Genomic DNA, 23,274 nt, shown 5'->3' with positions numbered 1-23,274 from the left:
GGGCTTGTAACTGTTGGCAACACAGAGCCTGTAAGGTGATATCCCTTCAAGTTTGGAGTGGTCTGAGGGCCAGGCAGAGTCTGCGGGCGGACACAGAGGAAAAGGACGTGGGATCTATAGCTAAGGGGCTCGATTTTGGACGGGGGCGATTTTGGGCCATCGGATCGCCAAAAGTAAACTAGGGCCGAAAAAAACTCGGCCTATGAAGTAAACCAGGAATCCTAGTTTACTTCACAAGTCGAGTTTTTTTGGTGATGTCGTGCTTCGCCTCCCCTAGTTTACAAAAGATCCAGGGCCCCAATGTAAACTAAGGTTACCCTGTAGTAAAGTCGGGCTTGCCATATTGCCTAGTTTACTCTAGTTCCCGAGTTTGGACTTAGAATGTTTTTGCCTAAGTCTCAAAATGCAAAAGAAAGGATTTGAACTCAGAACGTGCCGCTAGGGAGGCCATAGTCTTACCATTAGGCTATAATTTCTGCTAGCTAGTGAATTCCAACCCATATTAATATATGCTTTTGTTATGCGGGGTAGCCCTAGTTTACTATCGGGCGGCCCTAGTTTACTTTCGGCGATCCGATGGCCCAACGGCCCCGCCCAAAATCAGGCCCCTTCAGTCGTCGATCCCACTTGAACCTTCTCTTAAATGCACCGTGCCTTTTAGACACGAGGTCCTCCTAAGGCTTGCAGGAGGAGTGGTTATTTTGAATTAGCTTTTGCAGGGCAATATGTCCACGCCTCTTCTGACCGTCGTGCAATGTTGTGGCAGAACCTCTCATTGGCTATGATCCTGTTAAAGCTGAAAATGGTGTGTGGCGTCATTCTATATCATTGGACGCCTCGGAATTTCAGACTTTCATGCCAAGTCTACAGACTCCTTAGTTGTTTTATTCCTAAATGGAAGATAATAGCTCCCTTGTCAGTAAGTGGATGTTTGTATCAGGGCATGGCTATGGCCCAGTACCGTCGTCATATGCGTCTCCCGAGGAGATTTTGAATTCTAAGCCGAGCTGCTCTATGTATATATTGCAACTTTTATATAAATAAAAGGGAGGTGGGGTTGTGGTTAATCTTGTATAGATAGATAGATTTGAGTGAATAACTACACGCTTGTATGCAGTGCACACGACACCTTCTGGTGACAGGCGTCACCCGTATGCTATGCGCAGGCAACAATTTGTCGTGCGGGGAGGGGCCAGCAACAGTGGCACATTTTGACGAAAGGCAGCTCAGGCCCGCCGCCCATGGTAAATCTCTTCACGAGCTGGTTCTTTTGCCAAAACCATGGCCTGCTGTTCCTATCCGTGACTCTTCAGATGTGCCGTCTCCCATCACATCACGGCAGAAAAATTTACTTCTGTCTCTTTTGCGTCCTTGAAACCCTAGATCGTTTCCCTGTGCAGAATCAAAGCTTTCGCCATGCCCAGAGTAGGGCAAAACGCTATAGCTTTTGCACAGAGTAGTGAGTTTTTGAAGCCCTAGATCTACCGCATGAAGGGAAAACTCACTAATCAGGGGAAAATTTTTGAAGCCCTACCGTGCCAGATTATGGCACTGTGTTCTGCCCCAAACTAGGGCCAAACGCCCCCATCTATGGCATCTTCAAAGAATTAGAACCCTAGTTTTAAAGTGTGACGTTACATCCAATGGAGAACATAGGACAGGCCTCTGAGGACCGCAAAGATGACGAGAAATCGGGGGAAGGCAAGTCGAAGAATGATAGATATGTGCGGGCTGATAAGATCAACCTGGCAGAACTTGATGCCGCCCTCGAACGGCATCTCAGTCGATCCTGGATGCCAGATCACGAGCACAGGAAGAAAGAAGAATGGGAAATTGACCTTAGCAAGCTTGTTCTCAAGAATATTGTCGCAAGGGGTACATATGGAACAGTGTATAGGGGCATTTTCGACGGACAAGAAGTTGCAGGTAGATATCAACAGCAGTGTATGCATGTTTATGTCTGTATGTGTGAATGTATGAATGTGCATGCAATGCATGCATATGTAGGTATGCACATGCATATACTAATCAATTTATGCATGTTTATGTTTGTGTTTGTGTGGATGTATATACATGCATGTATGAATGTCTATGTAGGTATGTATGCACACGAGTATTTAGATGCATTTGTATGGCTTTTGGTGTCTGTGAGCTTGTTGCATGAATGAATAATGATTGATTGATATGTTTTGTTGGTTGTGAGTTCAGACACTTAGGGGAGGGGTTTTTGAAACCTGATTATGTTACCCCCTTAAACAAAGTATCAACACTTGTTTCAGTGGATTTGCTACTCTTTGGAAGACGGGTAGATAGTGATGCCATTCTAGTTTATATATAGAAAGGTTTAGAAAACGATGCTCACATGGCGTAGTTTAAGAGTCAATGCCTTGTTATTAATTCTCATGTCCTGCGTTAACCCTGAGCCCACTTTCTACCCGCATCTGGAATGTAGATATGCTAGAATCACACACCATTCCTTTTTAATGCATGAATTCTTTATTCCTGTTGTTTATATAATCACCTTCGTGTATTTAGTGGAGACACTTCTGCTGCTTATATTTTTTATTATGACTATGAGATTGAGTGCGTTAGCTTATCTCCATTTTTCTTCATCCAAGGTTTCTTGCACAACCTTAGTGGGGTGAAGATTTTACCATAATCTCTGTTGGAAATTAGAGAGGGTTTATTGCAAGATTAGGCTACTCCTACTTCTAGTTACACGCAAGTGCTTTAATAGCCACATTTTGATAAATGTGAAAGATGTTGAAACCATATTCTCACAACACTAAGGTAGTCTAACCCATTTACAAGAAAATAAATTCATGACAAGGATTGATATGAGGTCCCAAAAGACCTTACCTCAATCCTAGTGTTCGGGAAAGAGGTGCTTTGTGACATGCATTGCGGAAGCGTGTCTATGATTAACGCTAAGAAAAAAACATCAACACTAGTCCTATGTTTAGCAAACACACAAAAGACAAGGTAGACCTAATCTACTGCAAATTCCAAACATGAATATGTTCAATGACCTTGGATCTTGACCTAGATCCAATTCTTGCATGCTCATCTATGTGCTTACAAAAGCTTGTTGATTCCATAGCTTGGTCGTGCTCTCTAGATGCTTGCCTTCTTGCCTAGAGCTGCCTCAGGTTGCCTCTATGTGGGGGTTCTTGCCAACACCTTCCAGCTGCCTGAGAGATCTATCTGATGTCTACCTTTCCATGCATAGTTATCAGGAGTTTCAGAAACGCTTGATTTGAAACGGGTTTCAAAAAGGTTTCAGAAGTTTTATATTTTTTTGAAACGTCCAAAAAAAAAATGCAAATATATATATATTTTTCAACATAGAATATACATGAAAATATGTATTTAGGCCATGACCAAGGCTTAAGCGTCCTTGTTGAGACGGTGGACTAGTCACCACCAAGCAAAAAAGAAATGTCAAAAAAAGTTTCATACAAAAAATGCATAAAATATAAGTTTAGAATATACATGAAAATATGTATTTAGGCCATGGCCAAGGCTGAAGCGTCCTTCTCAAGATGGTCGACCAGTCATTGGCAGGCAAGAAAGGACGTGCGCGTGCAAGTCGAGTAGCAAGCAACAAGAAAAAATGCACTTCGGAAATGTGTATGTATGAAATTGGTATGTAAGGTTTTTGGGCATTAAAAATTTTAACTAAATAAAAACGAGTTTCATATTCTGAAACGTTTTGTAAAAGTTTCGGTTGGTTTCATAGGATTTGAAACGGGTTTCGTTGCTACTATGTTTCCATGCCCTTTGACCTGCTTAAATAGGGATAGGATGGAAAGTCGTGTTCAGGTCGGTTTTGCCTTTTTGACCTACATAATCATGTCCAAAAAGTCAAATTTGGCCTCCAAATTGTGCCCAAAAGGTGTCTCATCCATGGGCACATGTTCTAGGCACTTCTGGCCACTTGTAGGGCCTCAAAATCAGGTCCAAGTATGCCCATATGCTTGTGAGGAAAGATGATCATGTCCATGAGCATCAGGTTATGCAGTTCAGATTTCAAAATTTCCGGTTAAGAGCTTCTCAAACAGGGTGAACTGGCTGAAAAAAATGCAAAAATAGTGTAAAGTATACCTATTTTTTAAAAATTTCCTCCTTGATGAGATTTAAAGAGGAAATGTATATGTTTCCTAAAAATAAGTTTTTTGAATGTTGCACAATCTGAAGCATGATGTCAGCAACAATATACAATAGCTCAATATGCACAAAGGAATTAAATGTGGTGCTTCATGTATGGAGGTAATCACAGTCTAATTTCCAAATAAGATTGGGAAAGGATAATTTCAACTATTATGGAGTGGGCCATTCTTATGTCAAGGCTCCTTGAGGGCATCTTCTTTGGATACGGCTGTGTACATTGCCTAAGTCAAATACCAAGACCATCTACCTTGCACAACATGCTTGGATTGGACAAGAGGTACAACATAGAATCACTACTAGTGGAGCAGCGCAAGCAGGAGGTAGAATGAGTGGTAGTCATATGATCACCGACAATATAAAGGTGTTAAAGATGGACCTACTAGAACTTGTTAAGAAAATAGATTTCTATGCTACAAGTAGTGTTTCAATCGTTCTATTGTCAGCCATCCGATCACGGACAATATAAAGGTGTTAAAGATGGACCTACTAGAACTTGTTAATAAAATAGATTTCTATGCTACAAGTAGTGTTTCAATCGTTCTATTGCTAGCCAATACACACTTGGAGAGTGGTATGGGACACTGGTACTTGTGTGGTGAATAGATAAGTTGGATGACCATGGTGTGACGATACCTTTGGTCAAATGACTATGCTTTCATATTGCCTCTTGGAGTGAGGTGTGTTCCAACAATTAATATGAAAACTATTTGCATCATGCTTAGTTGATGTAATTAGTAAGTATGTTCATTGCCAACTTGTTCAGTTAGTAAGGTAATGCCTAGATTATCTGATAGTGAAAGTGTTCGTGGATTTGAGCATTTAGGTGGACACAAGTTAAGTAAATCATGGATAAATCTTAAAGAGCACGTGTCACATGCACCCATGCACTGAGGTGCTTTGTGACATAGTGACATACTAGCTCATCATCAATGCTACATTTGTACATTAGTATAACCTTTTTTGAGATTTACTTGTTGTATGTTGTGACCCCATGTGACACAGTGACATACTAGCTCATCATCAATGCTACATTTTTACATTAGTATAACCTTTTTTGAGATTTACTTGTTGTATATTGTGACCCCATTGTGAGCCCTAGTCCAGGGACATGTCAAGCACGAGTTACGTAGGTCACATTTTAAGCCTTAGGTGTTGGTATGCGTCACTTAACCCACTTGGAGAATAGAGCATTTTGGGCATCCTAGAATAGATGCATATAGCAAACATGTAGAAGCAAAGGCTTAGGCTAGCCTTGCATATGGGCGAGCTGTAAAAGCCCCCAGGCTAACAAACCTTGCGATTAAGCATAAACATAAACCTTAAGGAATTAGGGTAGTGAGATGGCTATCCGCAAGGAGATTACTACCATGCATCAGCAGATCACTTGAGTCGGTTTCGGGAGGTGAATCTTTTGAGTTAACGGTCATTCAGGTTGACCTTTATGGTTCCTTGAGAGGGCTATGTAAGATTGATAGATATTTTAGTTGGTTTCAGTAGCATGTCTTGGCAAGGAGCTCCATTATTATAGACCACCTATCAAGGTGGCTGGAGGTTAGTATCTTATTCGGAAGAGGTGGTCGTTCTGAAATGATAAGAGTTTGTGAAACCAAGCCTTCAGTTTCTCACAGTCTGAATCGGGCTTCTTCTCATAAGACTTCTCCAACGAAGACTTCCCTTTGCCCTTGTTGTTGTTATCGCCTTTCGACCGTTGGTTAGTCAAAGCCTCAGAACCTCTGCCCTGTGGAGGGTTCGTAAATTGCTCTTCTTGGTCCAAGACCATTGGCACAAGCTCCTCCCACGTGATGGTGTTGAGCCTGCCACTGGTGATCAAAGAGGGGTAAAATGCTGAGTACTGAGAGGACAAATGGGACAACAACGTGATGGCCATATCCTCTAACGATCTCTCTTTCCCTGCCTGGAGAATCTCCTGCTGAAGAGCCTGCAACTTGTTGATGTGCTCCCGTATCATCGACGACTTTGGAGGATTCATCACCCGCATTTGAACTTCCAAGGGGATCCTCTTCATGGGTGAATACCCTGTTGTACAGAGAAGCCAAATGTTGCCAAATCCCTCTGGCCAACCTCATATGCTTTATGTGATTGATCACGTGTGGTGTGCAATTTAGGAAGATTAAAGAACGGACGCAGGCATTGACATGATCCCATAACTATGCCTGAGCCTCTCGTTCCTTTCGAATAGAGGGTAACTCCCCGTCTTCCAACTCCGGCCGTGGAACACCAACAACAATGAAATCAGCCAAGTCATAAGACTCCAAAACAGACTCCATCATTACCTTCCATATGCCGTAGTTGTTCCCATCCGACTGTCGCTCCACCGGGAACGTGGGGAGTGTTGGGATCTTCATGTGCTTTTCAGTCACCTCAAGCAAGCCTGCCATCTCAAGGGTTCACAAGGTCTTGTGAAGGGAGGGTGGGTTGGAAAAAAGAAGAAGAAGAGGTTGCAAATAATATGCAAGGTGGCTGTCCAACGGTGGCCGCCTTCTACCCGATCTCCAAGTCTTGAACAGCCCAAGCAATCTCCAATCAACACCTCAAATCAGCAAACCCTTGACGTCCCACTGTCTCCAAGCTTCAAGCCACCTGGGGCTCTGATACCATGTCAGAATGCATAACGGAAATGAAGACAACTGCTGTAGAGAGCAAAACGCAGATGAAAGAGAGAGAGAGAGAGAGAGAAGTTGTGCAACTCTGCTATATACACTCAAGAAAATCGTGGATATACTACTGGGAAGTGTGGGGGGAAAGGGGCCATTTTATATGGCCCCATGCTGCTGGTCGGCCAGTCTAAAACAGGCCGATAGCAGCATGTGCTCACAACTAGCATTTGGGATGCTCACGACCTGCTCTAAGCCGGTCGGCCAGGACACTAGATTATAAGTCGGGTAGCAACACTCAGTCGGCCAGCATCAGAAGACAACCAACAGCCCTCCACACCGTAAGAAAAATGGGAAAAATACATGGAAGTGAGGAAAAATGGGGAAACACCAAAAAACGGGTGGGCATACCCACAATAGAGGCCCTGGTGTAATATACAGATAGGAGATGACTGCTAACAGTTCCCGTGTTCCCCCCTTCCCCCGAAACGTTCCCATTTCAAGGGGTCGAAACGTTCCCCGTTCCCGTTCCCGTTCCTTGGTAACTCTACACATTAAGCCCACCATGCATTTTGGGTGAACATACGAGCTCCTACGTTAGCAAACGTAGCCCTTTTCTATCTGCATTGGTTTTCCATAAGCATTCCATTGCTTTAGACATGAAATTGTCAATTTGTCAATGCGACCAAGGTAGTAGCGGAAGATGAAATTGCACATATGCCATTATAATTGATTGCACTATCTGTAATCGCACATGTAGAGGCCAGGTAGATAATTTCCAATATTCAATTTTACAGTGCAATTTGCCCACTATCCATAATTTTTGAAAGGGAGCAACTTGGATTTTTCAAAATTCACATGCGATCCTGCAGCCAAACCATAGAAAGAGTGAGCCCTTACATCAGCCTCTGTATTCTTGGGAAAAAAGAAAGAGTCATCAGCATATGCCTATGCCACAAACTGTTTATTGTTAAACACCAAATACATGTTTGCATTCAAGCCTCTATAGCTGAACCGTAGTTCCAATACATTCGATCTATGTTCACACTTGCATTGCACCAGTAGTCTTATACTCCCCCACCAATGTAGTCTCCCTCTCTGAAAGTGGCCAGCCATGAAAGGAGCACCCCTCTTTCTACATTGTACATCTTGGAAGGGTTGTAGTCACCCACAGGAGTGGACATATTCGTTCTACTAATAGACGGATATTTTGGTAGGGAATATAAAGAGGGAGAAATTTCTCACCAACTGCACTTGTATGTCTTTAATTGCTGGACCGTCCTCCCAGCTCTCTGAAATTGAGGTTCCTGCCCTGCCATAAAGATCATATACAACATAAAGTTTACGAGTGTCAACAACTCCATGAGCGCATTAACAAACTATCCTAGCTTTTACAAGATGTGAGAACATGCCACAACATTACCAAATTAAGGCATGCAAAACATGGGAATCAACATGTAAAAATTAGACTCCACATTGAGAGCAAAAGACAATTAATTTTTTTGCAGATAGCTTTTAAAGGGGAACAGAAAACCAGGCATGCAGAAAGCCTCTCATCTATCATGGTGGGAAGTGTTGGAAATGAGCCTTCACATGACCAAAAGCGAAAAGATGGGCATCCTCAATCCGATTAACAAGTTCATCACAAGAATTTGAAAGGTACCTTACAACAACGACATTGCCGAGTCTTACGAGATCAAGCTGCATTGTCATCCTAGCTTCTTGGCGTTCAACTGCGATCAGAAAGTCTGATGACATCCTCAAACGCTGCAAGGGTGAGAAGAAAACAAATCATAAAGGAGCAATGTAGAGCCCCAAAAAAATATGGACAGCAAAAAATGCAGGATACCTTCTGTTCTCTTTGTTGCTCTTGTACCTTGTGATCATTAAGCTCCTGTCAAATAGAAGAGGCACTAACTCAACCACAACTTGTGAAGAAAAACAATCTACTGTCTACTATTGTCGGATCGAGAACTGCTCGCTGAAGCTCCCGCCTTCACCCTGCGCACGCTGCTCGCTGCTCGCCTGCCCTCCCTTGCGCCCCCTCTCCTTCCCCCGCCTGCCTGCCTTCGCTTCTGCGCCCCCCCCCCCCCCCCCTCATCTCGCCATTGCGCCCCCCCCCCTCATCGCTGCCCCCCCCCCCCCCCCCTCCTCGCCTGCTCGCCCCCCCCCCGTCTAGCCTCTCCGCCTGCTCGCATCCCCCCCCCGCCTAGCCTCTTCGCCTATCTTCAGCAGCGCCCCGCCCCCCCCCCCCCCCCCCCCCCCCCCCTTCCTTGCGCGTTGCTGCCCTCCCCCCTTTTTTTTCTTTTTGCGTTGCGCCCCCCCCCCTCCTCGCCTGCTCCCCCCCCCCCCCCCCCCCCCCCGCCTAGCCTCTCCGCCTGTTGGCCCCCCCCCCCCCCCCCCCCCCGCCTAGCCTCTTCGCCTTTCTTCAGCAGCGCCCCGCCCCCCCCCTGGTTTTATCCTTCGTCTTTTCGCCCACTCCCCCCCCCCTCCTTCGCGCTGTTTTCCACCCCCAGGGGGTTTTGTTGTTTTTTCCCCTTTTCCTCCGGTCTTCCGCCTCTTTGTGTGCAGCCCGTTTCTTGCAGGTTTTCCGCTTTCGCCTCGCCTTCGCCTGAGCTTCAGACTCTGATGGAGACTCCTCCCGCCTCGTCTCAGAGGGACTCATCCGCAGCCCCCTCGCCCGCTCCCGAGGTCATCCCCATCAGGCTTTCTCTTTCGCCGGAAGAGGAAGCGAGCCTCACCGCAGAGGTGGAACGCCTCCAGGCTCATTCCACCATCTGCCGTATAGTCGGCACTCGCCCCAGCAGAGGAGAGATCAGGGATCTTCTTCAGGCCCGCCTTCTTGCAGATGTGGGCAAGATCCTGGATGTACAGCTCCTGGGCCGGGGCCATTATCAGATCGAGTTCGAGGCCGCCCAGAGCGTTGCCAAGGTCCTTGCCATGAGTCCTCTGGACATCAGGGGTGCTCGGGCTTTCTTCAGACCTTGGCAGCATGGATTTGACCCAGCAGCGGCGGAGCAGGGAGAGCGCCTCTTCCATATTACAGTTTGTTTCCCTGGTCTCTGCCGGGAGTATCTTCCGCTCCTCTCCAGGCTCGGAGCATTGGTGGGCTCGGTACTAGAGACGGGCCCCTCTGCTGCTTCAGTGGTGGCCAGAGCAGCTGGGCTACCCTCGGTCAGAGTGTTGGTGTCTGACATCTCCTCCCTTCCTAAGGTCATTCAGCTATCTAGGATAGGGGGGGGGGTGGATAGATCAGAGAGTGGAGTTCTCGGGGCTCCCGAACCAGTGCTTCATTTGCAGGCAGGTCGGTCATCTGGCCAAGGCCTGCCCTCGCAGGAGACCTCGACCCTCACCACAGCAGCAGGCTACTGATGGCCCGCCCACAGATTCGGCTCGGCAGGCTGCCTCAGGGACGCCTGCTCAGGCCGCAGAGACCTCGGAGTGGCAGCCTGGACAGGGGCGCCGCCGAGGGAGACAGCCACAGCAGCACGCCCAGAGACCGCTGCAGCAGCAGCCACAGTCTCAGCCTCACTGGGTTCCCGTGAGGAACAGCTTTGCTCCCCTTCAGGAGGAGACCCCTGCAGCGACCGAGGACCAGGAGATGCCAGCTCCCCCTCCTTCACCCCCCCCACCCCCGTCCCCTCCCACCGCCTCGCTTCCACCATCGCCTCCTCCCGCCCCCGCTCCGGTTTCGGCAGCGGCTCCCTCTCCACCTCCCTCGCCTCCCCCTCCTCCCCCTCCGCCCGCCTCACCTTCCCGGGAGACCCTGGCAGTTCCCTGGCGCTCACCTGCAGTCCGGAGAGCGCTGAGCACTGACCTCGCTCGAGCATCACAGAGGAGACCTATGCCGATTAGGGCCTCACGGATTTCATCTATCCGCAGTCGGCTGAGTCGCCTTGGCATTAGACAGCGCTCGGAGGCCTTTGACTATACCTTCACACGGCTTTTTGGAGCAGAGGGCCCTCATGAGCCAGCACCCATTCGAGTTCATGTAGTGATACCTCCGGCCCGAGGGGAGGAGGCACTAGACTCAGCGGTGGCCTTCTCGTTCCCTCTATGTGGACCTTGTGATCGGGAGTGGACTCTTGAGCTCGCTCTCAGCACTTTGAAGACTCAGGCAGTTGAGTTTTCTCACCACATGAGCGATCTGGAGGTGACAGATGTGATAGGTCGACTTTGGGAGTTGGCTCATTTTTTCTTGGATCCCGGGAGTGTGGATATCTCAGGGATTCGGCATTTGGTCGTGCGCATAGTGGCAGACTTGGCACGCGACCCTGGATATGTGAGTATACACGAGGTTTCTCTGTCAGAGCAGGAGGCAGTCGCCATGGGCCACAGCCACTGGCGCCTGATCCGGGATTCTTGCAGTACACCGGGTGGGCAGATTCGCAGCCGCTCGGATGGGGACTACTCTCCATCCAAGCCGCTTGCGAAGGCCCGCCGTACGGCTGAGACAGCATCCACCTCAGCAGGGCATCCATGAGGATCATCTCATGGAATGTACAGGGCCTTGGCGGAGCACACTTTATACGCTATCGAGGTTGCTTGAGGCAGGAGCTTCAGAGGTGCCTGGTTGGTGGCAGCATTGACATTTTGATGATGCAGGAGCACCACTTGGGTGAGAGCAGGATCCGGAGATATGGTTCGGTGATGCCTGGTAGATGGGACACTTTTTGGTCTGCAGGGTTTGGTCCTTTGGGTGGACAGGGAGGAGTATGCATGGTTATTGCAGATGTATGGCGGCAGGCCATTGTGGATCGAGGGGTCATTGTGCCTGGTAGAGCACAGTATGTCATTCTGAGGATGCATGATGAGCTATTGGGTGTGCTCAACATCTATGCGCCCAATCATGCTAGTGCCAGAGCAGAGTTCTGGACTCAGGTTACAGATGCATTGCCAGAGGCCGCACATTGGTGTGTTGGGGGAGACTTCAACATGCTTGAGGACCCGGCAGATAGGGTGGGAGGCAGTCATGTTACAGTGCACGGCATGGAGCTTGCAGCTTGGGACCGGTTTTGCATGTCACTGAGGATCACTGATGCATGGCAGCATGGGGCTTTCTCCCGGTCTCAGGACAGTCTTAGTTTCTCTCGGTCGGATCGCCGGCAGGGAGGGACTAATCTATCACGGATTGATCGCTTTTATGTGGGCGATTGGTTAGGGGAGCGAGGGGGCTCCGTCGGCATTCTCGCTGGCACCTCATTTTTAGATCATGCGCCAGTTATATTGACATTGGAGGAGGGGACACGGGAGCCCAGCTTGCAGTTGAGGATCCCAGAGAGGGTACTTGCAGATCCCAGTCTCGCTGAGGACATTGAGAGGATCTGGCATGATAGTCAGTGCTCTGACCAGGATGCAGCGGGCCAGTGTGCCCAGGGACTCATTGATCTTAGCTCTTTTCTGCACGCTGCAGCTTTGACACGACTGGGAGAGATTCGCGAGCGGGAGCAACGGCTGAGACGCAGCCTTGCTTCGCTACAGCGCCTTCAGGAGCAGCAGCCTGCATGTGAGTGGGTGGCGTCCCAGCTGAGCCAGGCACGCCAGGAGGTTAGAGAGGTAGAGGAGCAGAGACATGAGTTTTATTATCGTCGTCAGGCCTCTCAGTGGACGCAGCTTGGTGATAGAGTGACTGGGGAGTTTTTTGAGATCACTGGACCCCGTCATGCGCGAGCAGGAGTCCGCCAGCTTGGTAGACCGGATGGATCGGTAGCTACTGAGCTCGGGGAGATCAGAGCCATTGCCACTGCTTTTTATAGTGACCTGCTTTCAGCGGAGCCTGCCATTGAGGATCGAGATGTTTGCAGACAGACTGTGTGGGCCCATGTGCAGAGGAGGGTCACAGACCATATGCGTACAGTTCTAGGTGCGCCTCTGTCAGAGATTGAGCTTGCCGAGGCCTTGAGGGTCCTGCCGCGACATAGTTGCCCAGGGGAGGACGAACTGACGCCGGCCTTTTTTATGCGCTATTGGGACCTTTTGGGGCCAGGCCTCCGCAGGGGCTTTCAGCATGTTTTGGACACTGGGGTGATGCCGCAGAGCTTTTCAGAGGGCTTGATCTATCTTATCCCCAAGGGGGAGGGAGTATCAGATGACATTCGGCATTGGAGGCCTATTACGATCCTCAATACTGTCTACAAGGTCTTAGCAAAGGCCTTGAGTTTGAGGATCCAGCCCTTCCTGGGGGAGTTGATTCATGCTACTCAGACAGGATTTGTCAAGGAGCGCAGTATCCTTGACAACATCTTTACTTTCTGGGAGGCGACGGCCCGAGCTAGATTTCTTGGCGAGGACTTGGTCGTGATGCTTCTCGATTTTGAGAAGGCATACGATAGAGTTGATTGGGGATTCTTAGAGGGCACTATGCTTCGCCTGGGCTTTGAGCCAGGATGGATCAGAGGGGTGGCAGCTCTGTATTCCACAGCTCGCAGCCAGGTGCTGATTGCAGAAGGACGGGGGCCGAGTTTTGAGCTGACCAGATCAGTCCGTCAGGGGTGTCCTCTCGCCCCTTTCCTTTTTCTCTTCTTTCGGAGGCTATGAGTATGTATTTGACGGCAGAGGAGGTTGGTTTGAGAGGACTTCAGCTCCCAGTCCGGGGGGAGGATTTGCTTGATGCTGAGTTTGCAGACGACACGGGCTTATTTTTGCATGGCCAAGAGGCCAATCTTATTCGAGCTGAGCAGTCGCTCCAGGTTTTTAGTGCAGCTTCGGGAGCATTGATCAATTGGCGCAAGACAGTGGCCTTTTGGATCAGTAGTGCTCCCACTCCGGCATGGAGCCCGGACCCCGGTTTTAGATGGATTCCTCCAGGCACAGCAGTGCGGTATTTGGGATGCCAGATTGGCCTCGATTTGTCACCTGAGCAGCAGATTGCCCCGCTTCTTCTGAGCTTTCGGAAGAAGCTATTGTATTGGAGTACAGCTCGACTATCCTTGGCTGGGAGGGTGGTGGTGGCAAATCAGGTGCTGTTAGCGACCATGTGGTACATTACGTCTTGTTGGATTTTCTCGAGCTCTTGCATCAGCCAGGTACAGAGGCTGATCAGGAACTTTCTGTGGTCTGGGCGGGACGGTCAGCCAGCTCGGGCAAAGGTTGCATGGGCAGTTATTACACTTCCGCTGGCTCAGGGCGGTTTGGGCATTATAGATCCAGTCGATCAGAGTAGAGCCTTATTGGGGAAGCTCATTGTTCGGGGGTTGCTTCCAGGCGCTGAGCCTTGGAAAGAGCTCCTCTTGCAGCGACTGCAGGCTCGGGCGCCCCCTGCAGGGGGTACTTGGGCACCAGAGATTCGCTGGATCTTCATAGAGATGAGGAGGACAGGCCTCAGTAGAGGATGGGAGGACAGATTTGCTTTGAGCATCCTGAGAGCTTGGGAGCTGCTGAGACCGGGGCTCTCTCAGCGGCCTCCTTCTTGTGTTGAGGAGCGGGCCAGGCAGTCGCTCATCTGGAGCCCAGTGGTTCGTACGGAGCAGGGTCATATGCTGGGTTCTCGGCCTCGTCTAGCCTGGGGACCTTTAGCGGCAGGCCCAGCTCGTAGTTTTGGAGACTGGCAGGCTTTCTGCAGTCTACCAGAGGAGATCCAGGTGGAGAGGCTGAGTCACTTCAGAGGAGGGTTGATTATGAGGGATGATATTCAGGAGGCACTTACAGAGGAGTGGTTCACACCTCTCGAGCCAGTGGCCCCACGGTGGATGGGAGCCTTTACACAGTTGGAGATCCTGATTGCTGTCAGAGCTAGCACTGAGGATGGCAGATGCCTCTACTATGAGATTCAGGATGAGGGCAGACTCCAGAGAGTGGAGGTGGAGTCGCCTTTAGTTGCAGAGTGCACCTTTCAGAGGATTCGGGTAGTGGTTGCCGCTTCTCAGAAGTGGCATATTGACCCCGACCCTGCTGATGTGCTCCCGGATTGGCGCATATGGGCATATGCAGCGCGCCCCTTGGCCCGACTACAGTGGGACCCCGGGGAGTACGAGTGGCATGATCCTTATGCATCCCTTGAGGCCACAGAGATCACCTTTTTCCAGTATACTGTTCGGCTGGGACGGCATATTTTGACGGCGAGGAGGACGGTTTCTCCAGCGGCAGCGGGGCATTGGCGATTGCAGGGACTCTCACAGGAGTTCCTGGAGGATTTCTGGGCTCGGCTCTGGGCTAGTCGGCAGGCCTGCAGGATCTCGGCTTTTCAGTGGCTGGTCGCCCACAGGGGCTCAGCAGTTGGCACTTGGCTTGTTTACAGCGGTCTTCCGGCGGCCTGCGTCCGATGCGGCCACCCTATGGAGACACAGAGACATTGCCTTTGGGACTGCCCTCAGGCACAGCAGATTTGGCTGCGGCGGATACTGCGTATTCTGGGCCCCCTCTCTCCAGAGGGTGTGTTTACGTGGGGTGCCGCTGCTTGGTCGACTTCGTCAGGGCCTGCTATGGGCTATGAGATGGAGCAGGGCAGTCAGGCCATCAGATTTATTAGGGGCCAGCCTCGCCTGGTTCCGGCACCGGATTTCTCGTCCGCCAGCTGGACACAGGAGAGGGATTTACGATGGGAGCTCCTCAGCAGCCTCACCATCTGGTTCACCTGGAGGGCCCGGTGCTTTACGGCCTTTGAGGGGAGATTGGAGCCACCAGCAGAGACTGTACGGGGGATTTGGCAGGAGTTGATCCACACCCTGCGAGGACAGTACGACCGCATCCGGGGAGACTCGGATGAGGCGATCTTACGGCGCCAGGCCTTTCACACCACTTGGCGCTGTGGCCCGTTCTACACCTTACACACGGGATCCCCCCGTTGGCACTACAGGCCACTTGTTTGGCTCTTCCCCCCCCCTATTGTATGATTTAGCCGCTCAGTTCTTTATACTGATGCTTGTATTTTGCAGCACCTAGGGAGAGTCTCCCGGGCTGCCATGATGTATTCACTGCTCTTCTCTCTCTTAGGAGCAGGAGAGATCTTTTGTAGCCCTACGGGCGTTTTTATATAACTAATGAAAGGATCTTTTCTCGGAAAAAAAAAAAGAAAAACAATCTACTGCCCAGGGGAACCAGTGGGGAAACCTTGAGTCACATTGAAAGCCTTTGGGCTCCTTGCATCTAGTTGTAAGGGACAAAATGTGAAGCAATTCACAGAACCGTTGTCGCATGTTTATAATATACAGTCTGCTAAAGCACAAAAAAGCAGAAATATGACGACCTCTAGCTGCTGATTGCTTTGTCGTCACTGGGAATTCTTGAAGTACTCTTAGAAGCTGCTCTTCCAGAGAGCTAGACTTGGCCTTCAAGGATTCTAGCTCATCCTGCTAAATTTTTACGAGTATACTCGTCACTTTTCCCTTTAACTTGGGTGGTACCTGCAAGGAAAATGATTGCTAAATATACAGAGCCACAGTGTGTTAACATGTGATTAGACTAGACATACTTCCCAACTGCTAAGGACATGCATCAACTGAGAACAGAGTCACGAGTACGTCAACAGATGGAAATCTTGCGCGTGTTCTTAATACAAGAAATCACCATACTTGCATAGAAAAGCTTTCTGAGTGGCCATTAAGCATATACCTTTGTTAGGAGATGGCGTGTGATTGTTGGCCTTGGCACTCCCTCTTCTGCCTCCATTGCCCCTGCTCCAATCACAGCCTCTTCTGTTACTTGTCTCATCCCAAGGAGCGTGCTGCTGTTGTTCCAAATCTTCATGAAAAGACCTCTTCCCATTTGTGTGAGCCTGAAAAGCACATCAGAGATATCTACCTAAAGAATATGCCCATGATTGACTTCAAAAAAAAAGGTGCGTCATGGTGGCATCACCTGAATGATCTCTTTATCTGCATAGGTTTTCCTTTTGAGAGGGTTGGCCGAATAGAAATCCTTCTCTACCGTACATCAATATTTCATGAACAGAAATGGTAAACTGAAAAAAAAAATTGTATCTTTACAAAATAGCACACCATGCCATAGCGTAGAGAAAGACCCTGCACAACCAGCGACAAAATTGAAAGGATGTGCACCCTAATGAGCAAGAGGAACTACTTACTCCAAAAGCACAAGAGAGGTTTTGAGTGAGTCCCAAAACATATGCTGCTCTAGATTTGACACCCACAAAGGCAACAATGTAGAGGCAAGAGCAGTGCCATGGAGAAGAAAAGACCTGGAAAGAAGGCAATCAAAACTCTGGAGTGACCAAGCTCACTTGTCTATGCCATTGCATAGTAGGGGAGGGCTATGTGCCTGTTGTTCACTTCTAGAGCAGAAGTAACAGCTTTCAAAAGGCTAGAGCGAACTCCCTTTTGAGTGTCATGACAGTCATACCTTATCCGAACCCCATGATGCTTCAAGTAGTCCTTCCACCACCACAATGCAACATCGGTCAAAGCTTTGCAAACAATGTGCAACCATAGTTGCAAGCATTCGTTGCCTTCGTACATTTGCATTCGAGTTTGCCAAGTTTGCTAAAGAATGCTTCAAATCTTGGCGTAGATGCATTCATGACATTTACTAGATGGCCAATAATTAATTTCCAAAAGAAAACCATCTCGGTAGACTAACATGTCAAATTTGGGGCTTTTTTGGGAGGAGTGGATGTTACGTGCACGCCTTAATATGGTGTCACATAGACATGATTATTCCTTGCAACTGCCTTAGAGGCAAAGTTAGAGACCGTTTATGGGCAGTTTTGGAGCAGTTCTAACAGCCCTATAGGTGCCCAGAACATGCACCAACGGTTGGGACGAGTATTGGGCACAATATAAACTCATATTATGACTTTTGTGGCCTCAAAAGAGCTGTCCAACCTGAATACGACTTGCTATCACAATCCCTTCCCTATATAAAGGCAGGTCAAGGGTCATCGTAAGCATCCAAAGATAGAGGTTCAGAGCCAAGAGTAAGGGAAAGAGAGCCAAGACAGGTCGTTACAGCCTCAACATTTGGATCAGGCAAGTACACCTCGAAATCAGGGTTTTCCATTAATGCACAGAGGACAGTAAGCTTCAATGAATGCATAACATTTAGGGCTTAGATCTATTTTGGATCTTTGCCAATCATTGTAAATACTGGTAGGTTAAGTAAAGAGTCTCTCTCTATTTCTCTTTACTTCTCTGTGTCTTCAATGCGCTCCTGTGATTTGTGTTAATCTATGTTGCTTAGCGTTAATCATCATTAAGCATGCTTTTGCGTAAGTTAGCATGTTACATGCCTCCAAGGTGGTGGTCATCTCCTGAGCTTGATTAATGATCATCTCACTACTACTTATCTTCCCATTGAACTTGGGAGGCATCCTCCCCATCTATCTAGATGTCTAAAATAGAGGAGTCTACGACTGCTGAGAGGCTCGCCATGTCCACTACTCGTGTGTGTGTGTTTTTGGGGGGGATGGGGGGGGGGGTGGTGGAGGGGGTGTCCTTGTGCCACTGAAGTATCTCCCGGGTTTGAAGTTACTGCATGGAGGGCTGCTGTGGACCAGAGACCGGTGGACATTGGGTGCGCTGTAGCTGGTGCGTCAGTAATGGGCCATGTGCCGGCTCGGTATGGTGTTAGGGGGGTCCTTGAAATGCATCTTGGGGTTGTCATGTGGTACTGCCCCTCAGTATCCGGAAGAAACTTGTGATAGACAGCTGTGATGGCTGGGCTTTGCTTACTCTGAGGAGAGAGTCTCAGTGCCTGCGGATTTCCATCAAGTGAAGTCCCAAGCAATGCTCGTCCGGGAAGTTGACGATCTTGGATAAAGGGCCAAATCCATCTCGGAATAGGCAATGAAATCTCCCCGGATCTCATAGTATACTAGGCATCTGCACTCCGTCTCGATCTATGGAGCAGAGTCTATAGATCCTGTCGTCTGTGGCAATGCCCTCTGCTTTCCTTGTCACCACTCTGAGGTGATGAGATGAGACCCAGATATGCCCAATTGTGATCCGCATGACATGTGAGATTGTGCTTGTGTAGATACCCCGGCCTTTGGATGAAACCCCTGCTGTGGTCTGCAGGAATTGGTCTCGGTACAAGTTCATCGAACGGTGTAGCTCTGAAGGCACTAACTATGTAGGGTGGGTATGCAGGCTCAGAAGATGGGAGCAGATAACCCTGCTAATATCCTGATGCATGAGGTGGAGTGTGGGGACATCCAAACTGTACTGAAAGGGTGGTAAGCAGTTCATGTGGAGCCCCTGCGTCAGGAACCAGCAGGTGACTCTAGCATACCATGCCTTCTGCCAAATATCGAGATGACTCCAAAGTGAGCCTCGTAGGCAGTTCATGTGAAGCCCTCTGCGTGAGGAACCAGCGGGTGACTCTAGCATACCATGCCCTGTCATGTCCCTGGTCTGCCAAACGAGATGACTCCAAAGTGAGCCTTTGAGTAGAGAGAGAGAGAGAGAGAGAGAGAGAGAGAGAGAGAGAGAGAGAGAGAGAGCTAACCAAGGATGTGACCAACTTGTGCATCAGTCAAGCTACTGGACTGGGGGGAAGAAGCAATGATAACCAAGTCTGAAACTGAAGCTGTGAAAGCAGCCTTTAGGCAGGAGGTAGCTGTATGGCACAAGCTGGATCATCCAAATGTTACAAAGGTGAGGGCAAATCAACTTGCCACTTCTTCTCCTTTGCACTCAGACTTCATCCAAGCGTAAAGAACCTAGATGGTATAATTACAGAATAATGGCTTGTTTTCTTTCTGTTGTGTGGTGTAGTTCATTGGTGCTTCAATGGGGAAGGGGGAGTTACGAATACCCTCATATGAACATGGAGCAGATGGGTTTGTTCATGTGGCATCAAATGTATGCTGTGTAGTTGTGGAATACCTGGCAGGAGGAACATTGAAAGATTTTCTTATACGACATCGCCGTAGAAAATTGACATTCAAAGTCGTAATGCAGCTGGCCTTGGATCTCTCAAGGGGGTATGATGCTGGCTTAGTGGTTTATGCATTGGGCTCCTAGTTAAGAGATCCCTGGTTCAAGTCCCATTCCATGCACTTTGGTGCCATCATATGGATTATATGTAGTCCACGCGCTTGACTATGAAGTTTAAGCACTCCTCTCTCTCTCTCTCTCTCTCTCTCTCTCTCTCTCTCTCCCCAATGTGTGTGTGTGTCAATTGACAGAAGAGATGTAAGAGTTTGTTGAATTTGGAGTCATTTGTGTGTACTAATGGACGTTGTCACAGACTAAGCTACCTTCATTCACAATCGATAGTCCACAGAGACGTGAAATCTGAAAACATGCTCTTGGACAAGAAAATGAAGTTAAAAATAGCCGACTTTGGGGTGGCACGAGTAGAGGCACAAAATCCCAAGGACATGACTGGTGAAACAGGGACTCTTGGTTATATGGCACCTGAGGTGGGCTTTTATTTTTTGTCATTATAGCTTGAAATACTTTATGGGGCGTTGCCATAGTTGACAACTAACATGTGTATAAAACAATTCATAGTTTAAACTGGTTCTTCTAGTTAAACTATAATCTCTCTCTGTCTCTCTCTCTCCTCCTCCTCGCCATGATATCAAATGCGCCTTCAATGCCTTACCTTCTCTTTTCATGTAATCATTGCTTGAAGTCCACATACATATGCATGTGTACTTTTTGTTTAGTTCTTATTTGCTTTTCGTGCCATTCTGCATGGTAGCTGCACTTTGACTGTGACCCTTTTGGTCCTTTGTAAGACATCAATATTCTCTCTCTCTCTCTCTGTCTCTGTCTCTCTCTCTCTCTCTCTCCACACACACATTGAATATAGAGGGGAGAGGACTTGCTCGACAAGTGACACACATTGCTAAGCTTCATGTTTTACATGCATTTTGCTAGGTTTTAAATGGCAAACCATACGATCGGAAATGTGATGTTTACAGCTTTGGAATCTGCCTTTGGGAAACTTATTGCTGTGAGATGCCTTATCCTGATCTGAGCTTTGCCGAAATGACTTCTGCAGTTGTAAAGCAGGTACTTAACACTAGCTTTTTTCTCTACTTTTTGAGATAATGGTTTTCTGCACGTGTTCAGAGCTTATACACTTTTTTTGTTTGATAGAACCTGAGGCCAGATATCCCAAGATGTTGTCCGAGTACGTTGGCCACAGTGATGAGGAAGTGTTGGGATGCAAATCCAGATAAAAGGCCGAGTATGGAGGAGGTCGTCCATATGCTGGACGCCATTGATACCAGCAAAGGTGGTGGGATGATCCCTTTGGACCAACCTCAGGGGTGCATGTGTTTCTTCAAGCACAGAGGCCCCTGAGAAGAAATTTTGTCTGTATGTAGGCTATAGGGTGAATGGAAGGAGGTGTGTTGTATACAGGTTAAGTCATACAAGATGGTTCTGGTTGAAAGTGTTTTTTGCTTTTGCCCCTCTGCTAGCATTGGAAAGCTAACACAAATGAAAGTAAAGATCTCAAGAAAACATGTAATGGCAAAAATCAAATAAAACGAAAATTTTATAGACATCACCAGCACCATATTTTCAAAGAACAGAACTTATGAGACCATAACCAATAAATGAAGGATAAAAAAAGAAATCATGGATGATACAGAGCAATGTCATCCCAGTGTATAGGCTTGGGCGGGTGCTCCTATTCACTGACCTTGACTGAGCAGGCAGCTCATTAGTCTACAGAGCTTGCACTCATGACTCCACTCGAAGGTGGCCAAACAGTAGGACCTAATGCTGTGCATCTGTTGTGTAGTAGTCTCTTGAGTAAAGGGTCAGCTTCAAAAATATGGCCTAGGCTGATTTAGGAGGTATTAAATCTGTCCCAGACGCTACCTGGTGGGACAGCTGGTCCCTGAAAGTATCAAATAGAACGAGTGGCTGAGAGCGCCAAGCCAGTCAAGAACTTAACAAGTGACTGTGTCCTTGTTCTCCTCCATGTTTTTTTTTAATGGTCTTATTTCAATGGCCTTTTCTTTATCATGCTTGTGGCACTAGTTAAAGCTGCTGCTATCTTCTCCATTTCCTTCCAACCTATTAGAGCTGATTCTCCTTTGAATGAGAAACTGCTATGATTTCAACCTCCTTGAAACTGCTTAATAGAGGAGCATTATGGTCTCAACCTTCCTCTCACGCAAGTGTACTTATTTAAGTCAAGACCTTACCTGAGCCTTAGTGTTATTGGGCCTTGCCTTAGGGCCACAATTGTAACTTCCCGATCTATCTTACCTTATTTATTTCTTAACTCTTTTTGTTCTTGGTTGTGCATGGTTCTGGTTCTTCTCTTGAACTATACTCCTAGACTTTTGAATTTTGACTTGTCATTCTAGAGATTTTCTCTTGATTTTCTGCTAGTAATAAATATTCCTTTGTATTCATTTGTGATTCTCTCAAATCTTCTAAATTTCATTCTTTGAATTTCTTCTCCAATTACTCTTCTTGCTTCTTGTTTTTCCTTGGATCTTCCATGTTACTTCTCTTGTTTTGACACATCACTTACGAAAATTCTCTTGAACCCTTGGCTTCTCCTTCCATTTCTCTTTGAATCTTTTATTTTCATTCTACATTTTCTTGTTTTTCTCTGTCTCTAAATATTTTTTATTTTCTTTCTCAACGATGAGGTCTATTGGATCCTCCCTTCTCTATGTTATAATTCATATTGATAGTTGTTTTGATACACCACTTATGAAAATTCTCTTGAACCCTTCGCTTCTCCTTCCATTCCTCTCTGATTTGTTAGTGGTAGCTAAGGAAAATTGTTGTTAGCTATTAGGTAACTAAGGGCAGCTACTTGATCTTGGGAGGTTCTGTTGCAAGGTTTTGACGCTAGTTGATTGTGGAGGACATTTTGGAAGCTTGGAGAATGGATTTCTAACTAGGAACAGGTAGAGGACTTCGGAGGCAACTTATAGGTAGTTTTGTGGTGTTGGAAGCCATTTTGGTTAGTTGGGAGTCAGCTGAGGTCAAGAGGGGCTTTTAGTTGGAAGATTAGAGATACTGGAGGTGAGAACTCACGAACGAGGATAACTTGAGTAGCTAGCTGGACAGAATAGGGAGTTTGGGAGGGTGTTAAAGTGCTCAACTGTGTCCACTAATGGTCAGGGGACGTCAATCGAGTGTGTTGGGGCCCTCTAGTGGTGTTTCTCTTGGGTTGTGGTGCTAGTGATAGTTTCCTCCCTACGGTAGAGTGCTTCAAATGGGGTTATAAAGGTAGGTTCTCGGACACATTAATGTGACTCGATCAAGTAACGATGTACCTTCCACCATGTAATTGATCGAGTGTTACATGATGCCTAGCTGAATGTCAAGTGCGTAACTTGATCGAGTTATATGGTTATCACCGATGACCAAGGTGGCAACTAATTGTAACTCGATCGAGTCACGTCCCGAGCCCCCATCACTGAATTACGAAGCATAACTTGATCGAGTTATGTCAAGGACCTTGTCTCGTCCCTATGGTACGATCCCAAAGTGAGGAACCTTCTTGTATGATGACCTAATTTAATTGGTAAAGTTAAAAGCTAAAATAATATGTTAAGATCGTAAAATCTTTATTGTACAATACACTTGTATGCATTAGAAGAATAGTT

The 23,274-nt window shown here is 47.7% G+C and overlaps 1 protein-coding gene across 1 annotated transcript; it reads left to right on the top strand.

Moving 5' to 3' along the window:
• The first annotated feature begins 1,162 nt into the window (after nucleotides 1-1,162).
• On the top strand, nucleotides 1,163-21,100 carry LOC147609382 (serine/threonine-protein kinase 54-like). The gene is made up of 6 exons (XM_086787631.1): nucleotides 1,163-1,926; nucleotides 19,212-19,333; nucleotides 19,454-19,662; nucleotides 19,929-20,103; nucleotides 20,567-20,701; nucleotides 20,789-21,100. Exons 1-6 carry the CDS (start codon nucleotides 1,644-1,646, stop codon nucleotides 20,993-20,995), a joined length of 1,131 nt encoding a protein of 376 aa, XP_086643757.1. The 5' UTR covers nucleotides 1,163-1,643; the 3' UTR covers nucleotides 20,996-21,100.
• The last annotated feature ends 2,174 nt before the right edge of the window (nucleotides 21,101-23,274 follow it).

This window comes from Cibotium barometz, chromosome 51 (genome assembly GCF_041138505.1).
Source record: "Cibotium barometz isolate CiBa-2024 chromosome 51, ASM4113850v1, whole genome shotgun sequence".
Lineage (NCBI taxonomy): Eukaryota > Viridiplantae > Streptophyta > Polypodiopsida > Cyatheales > Cibotiaceae > Cibotium > Cibotium barometz.
This window is presented reverse-complemented; position numbering and strand designations above follow the sequence as displayed.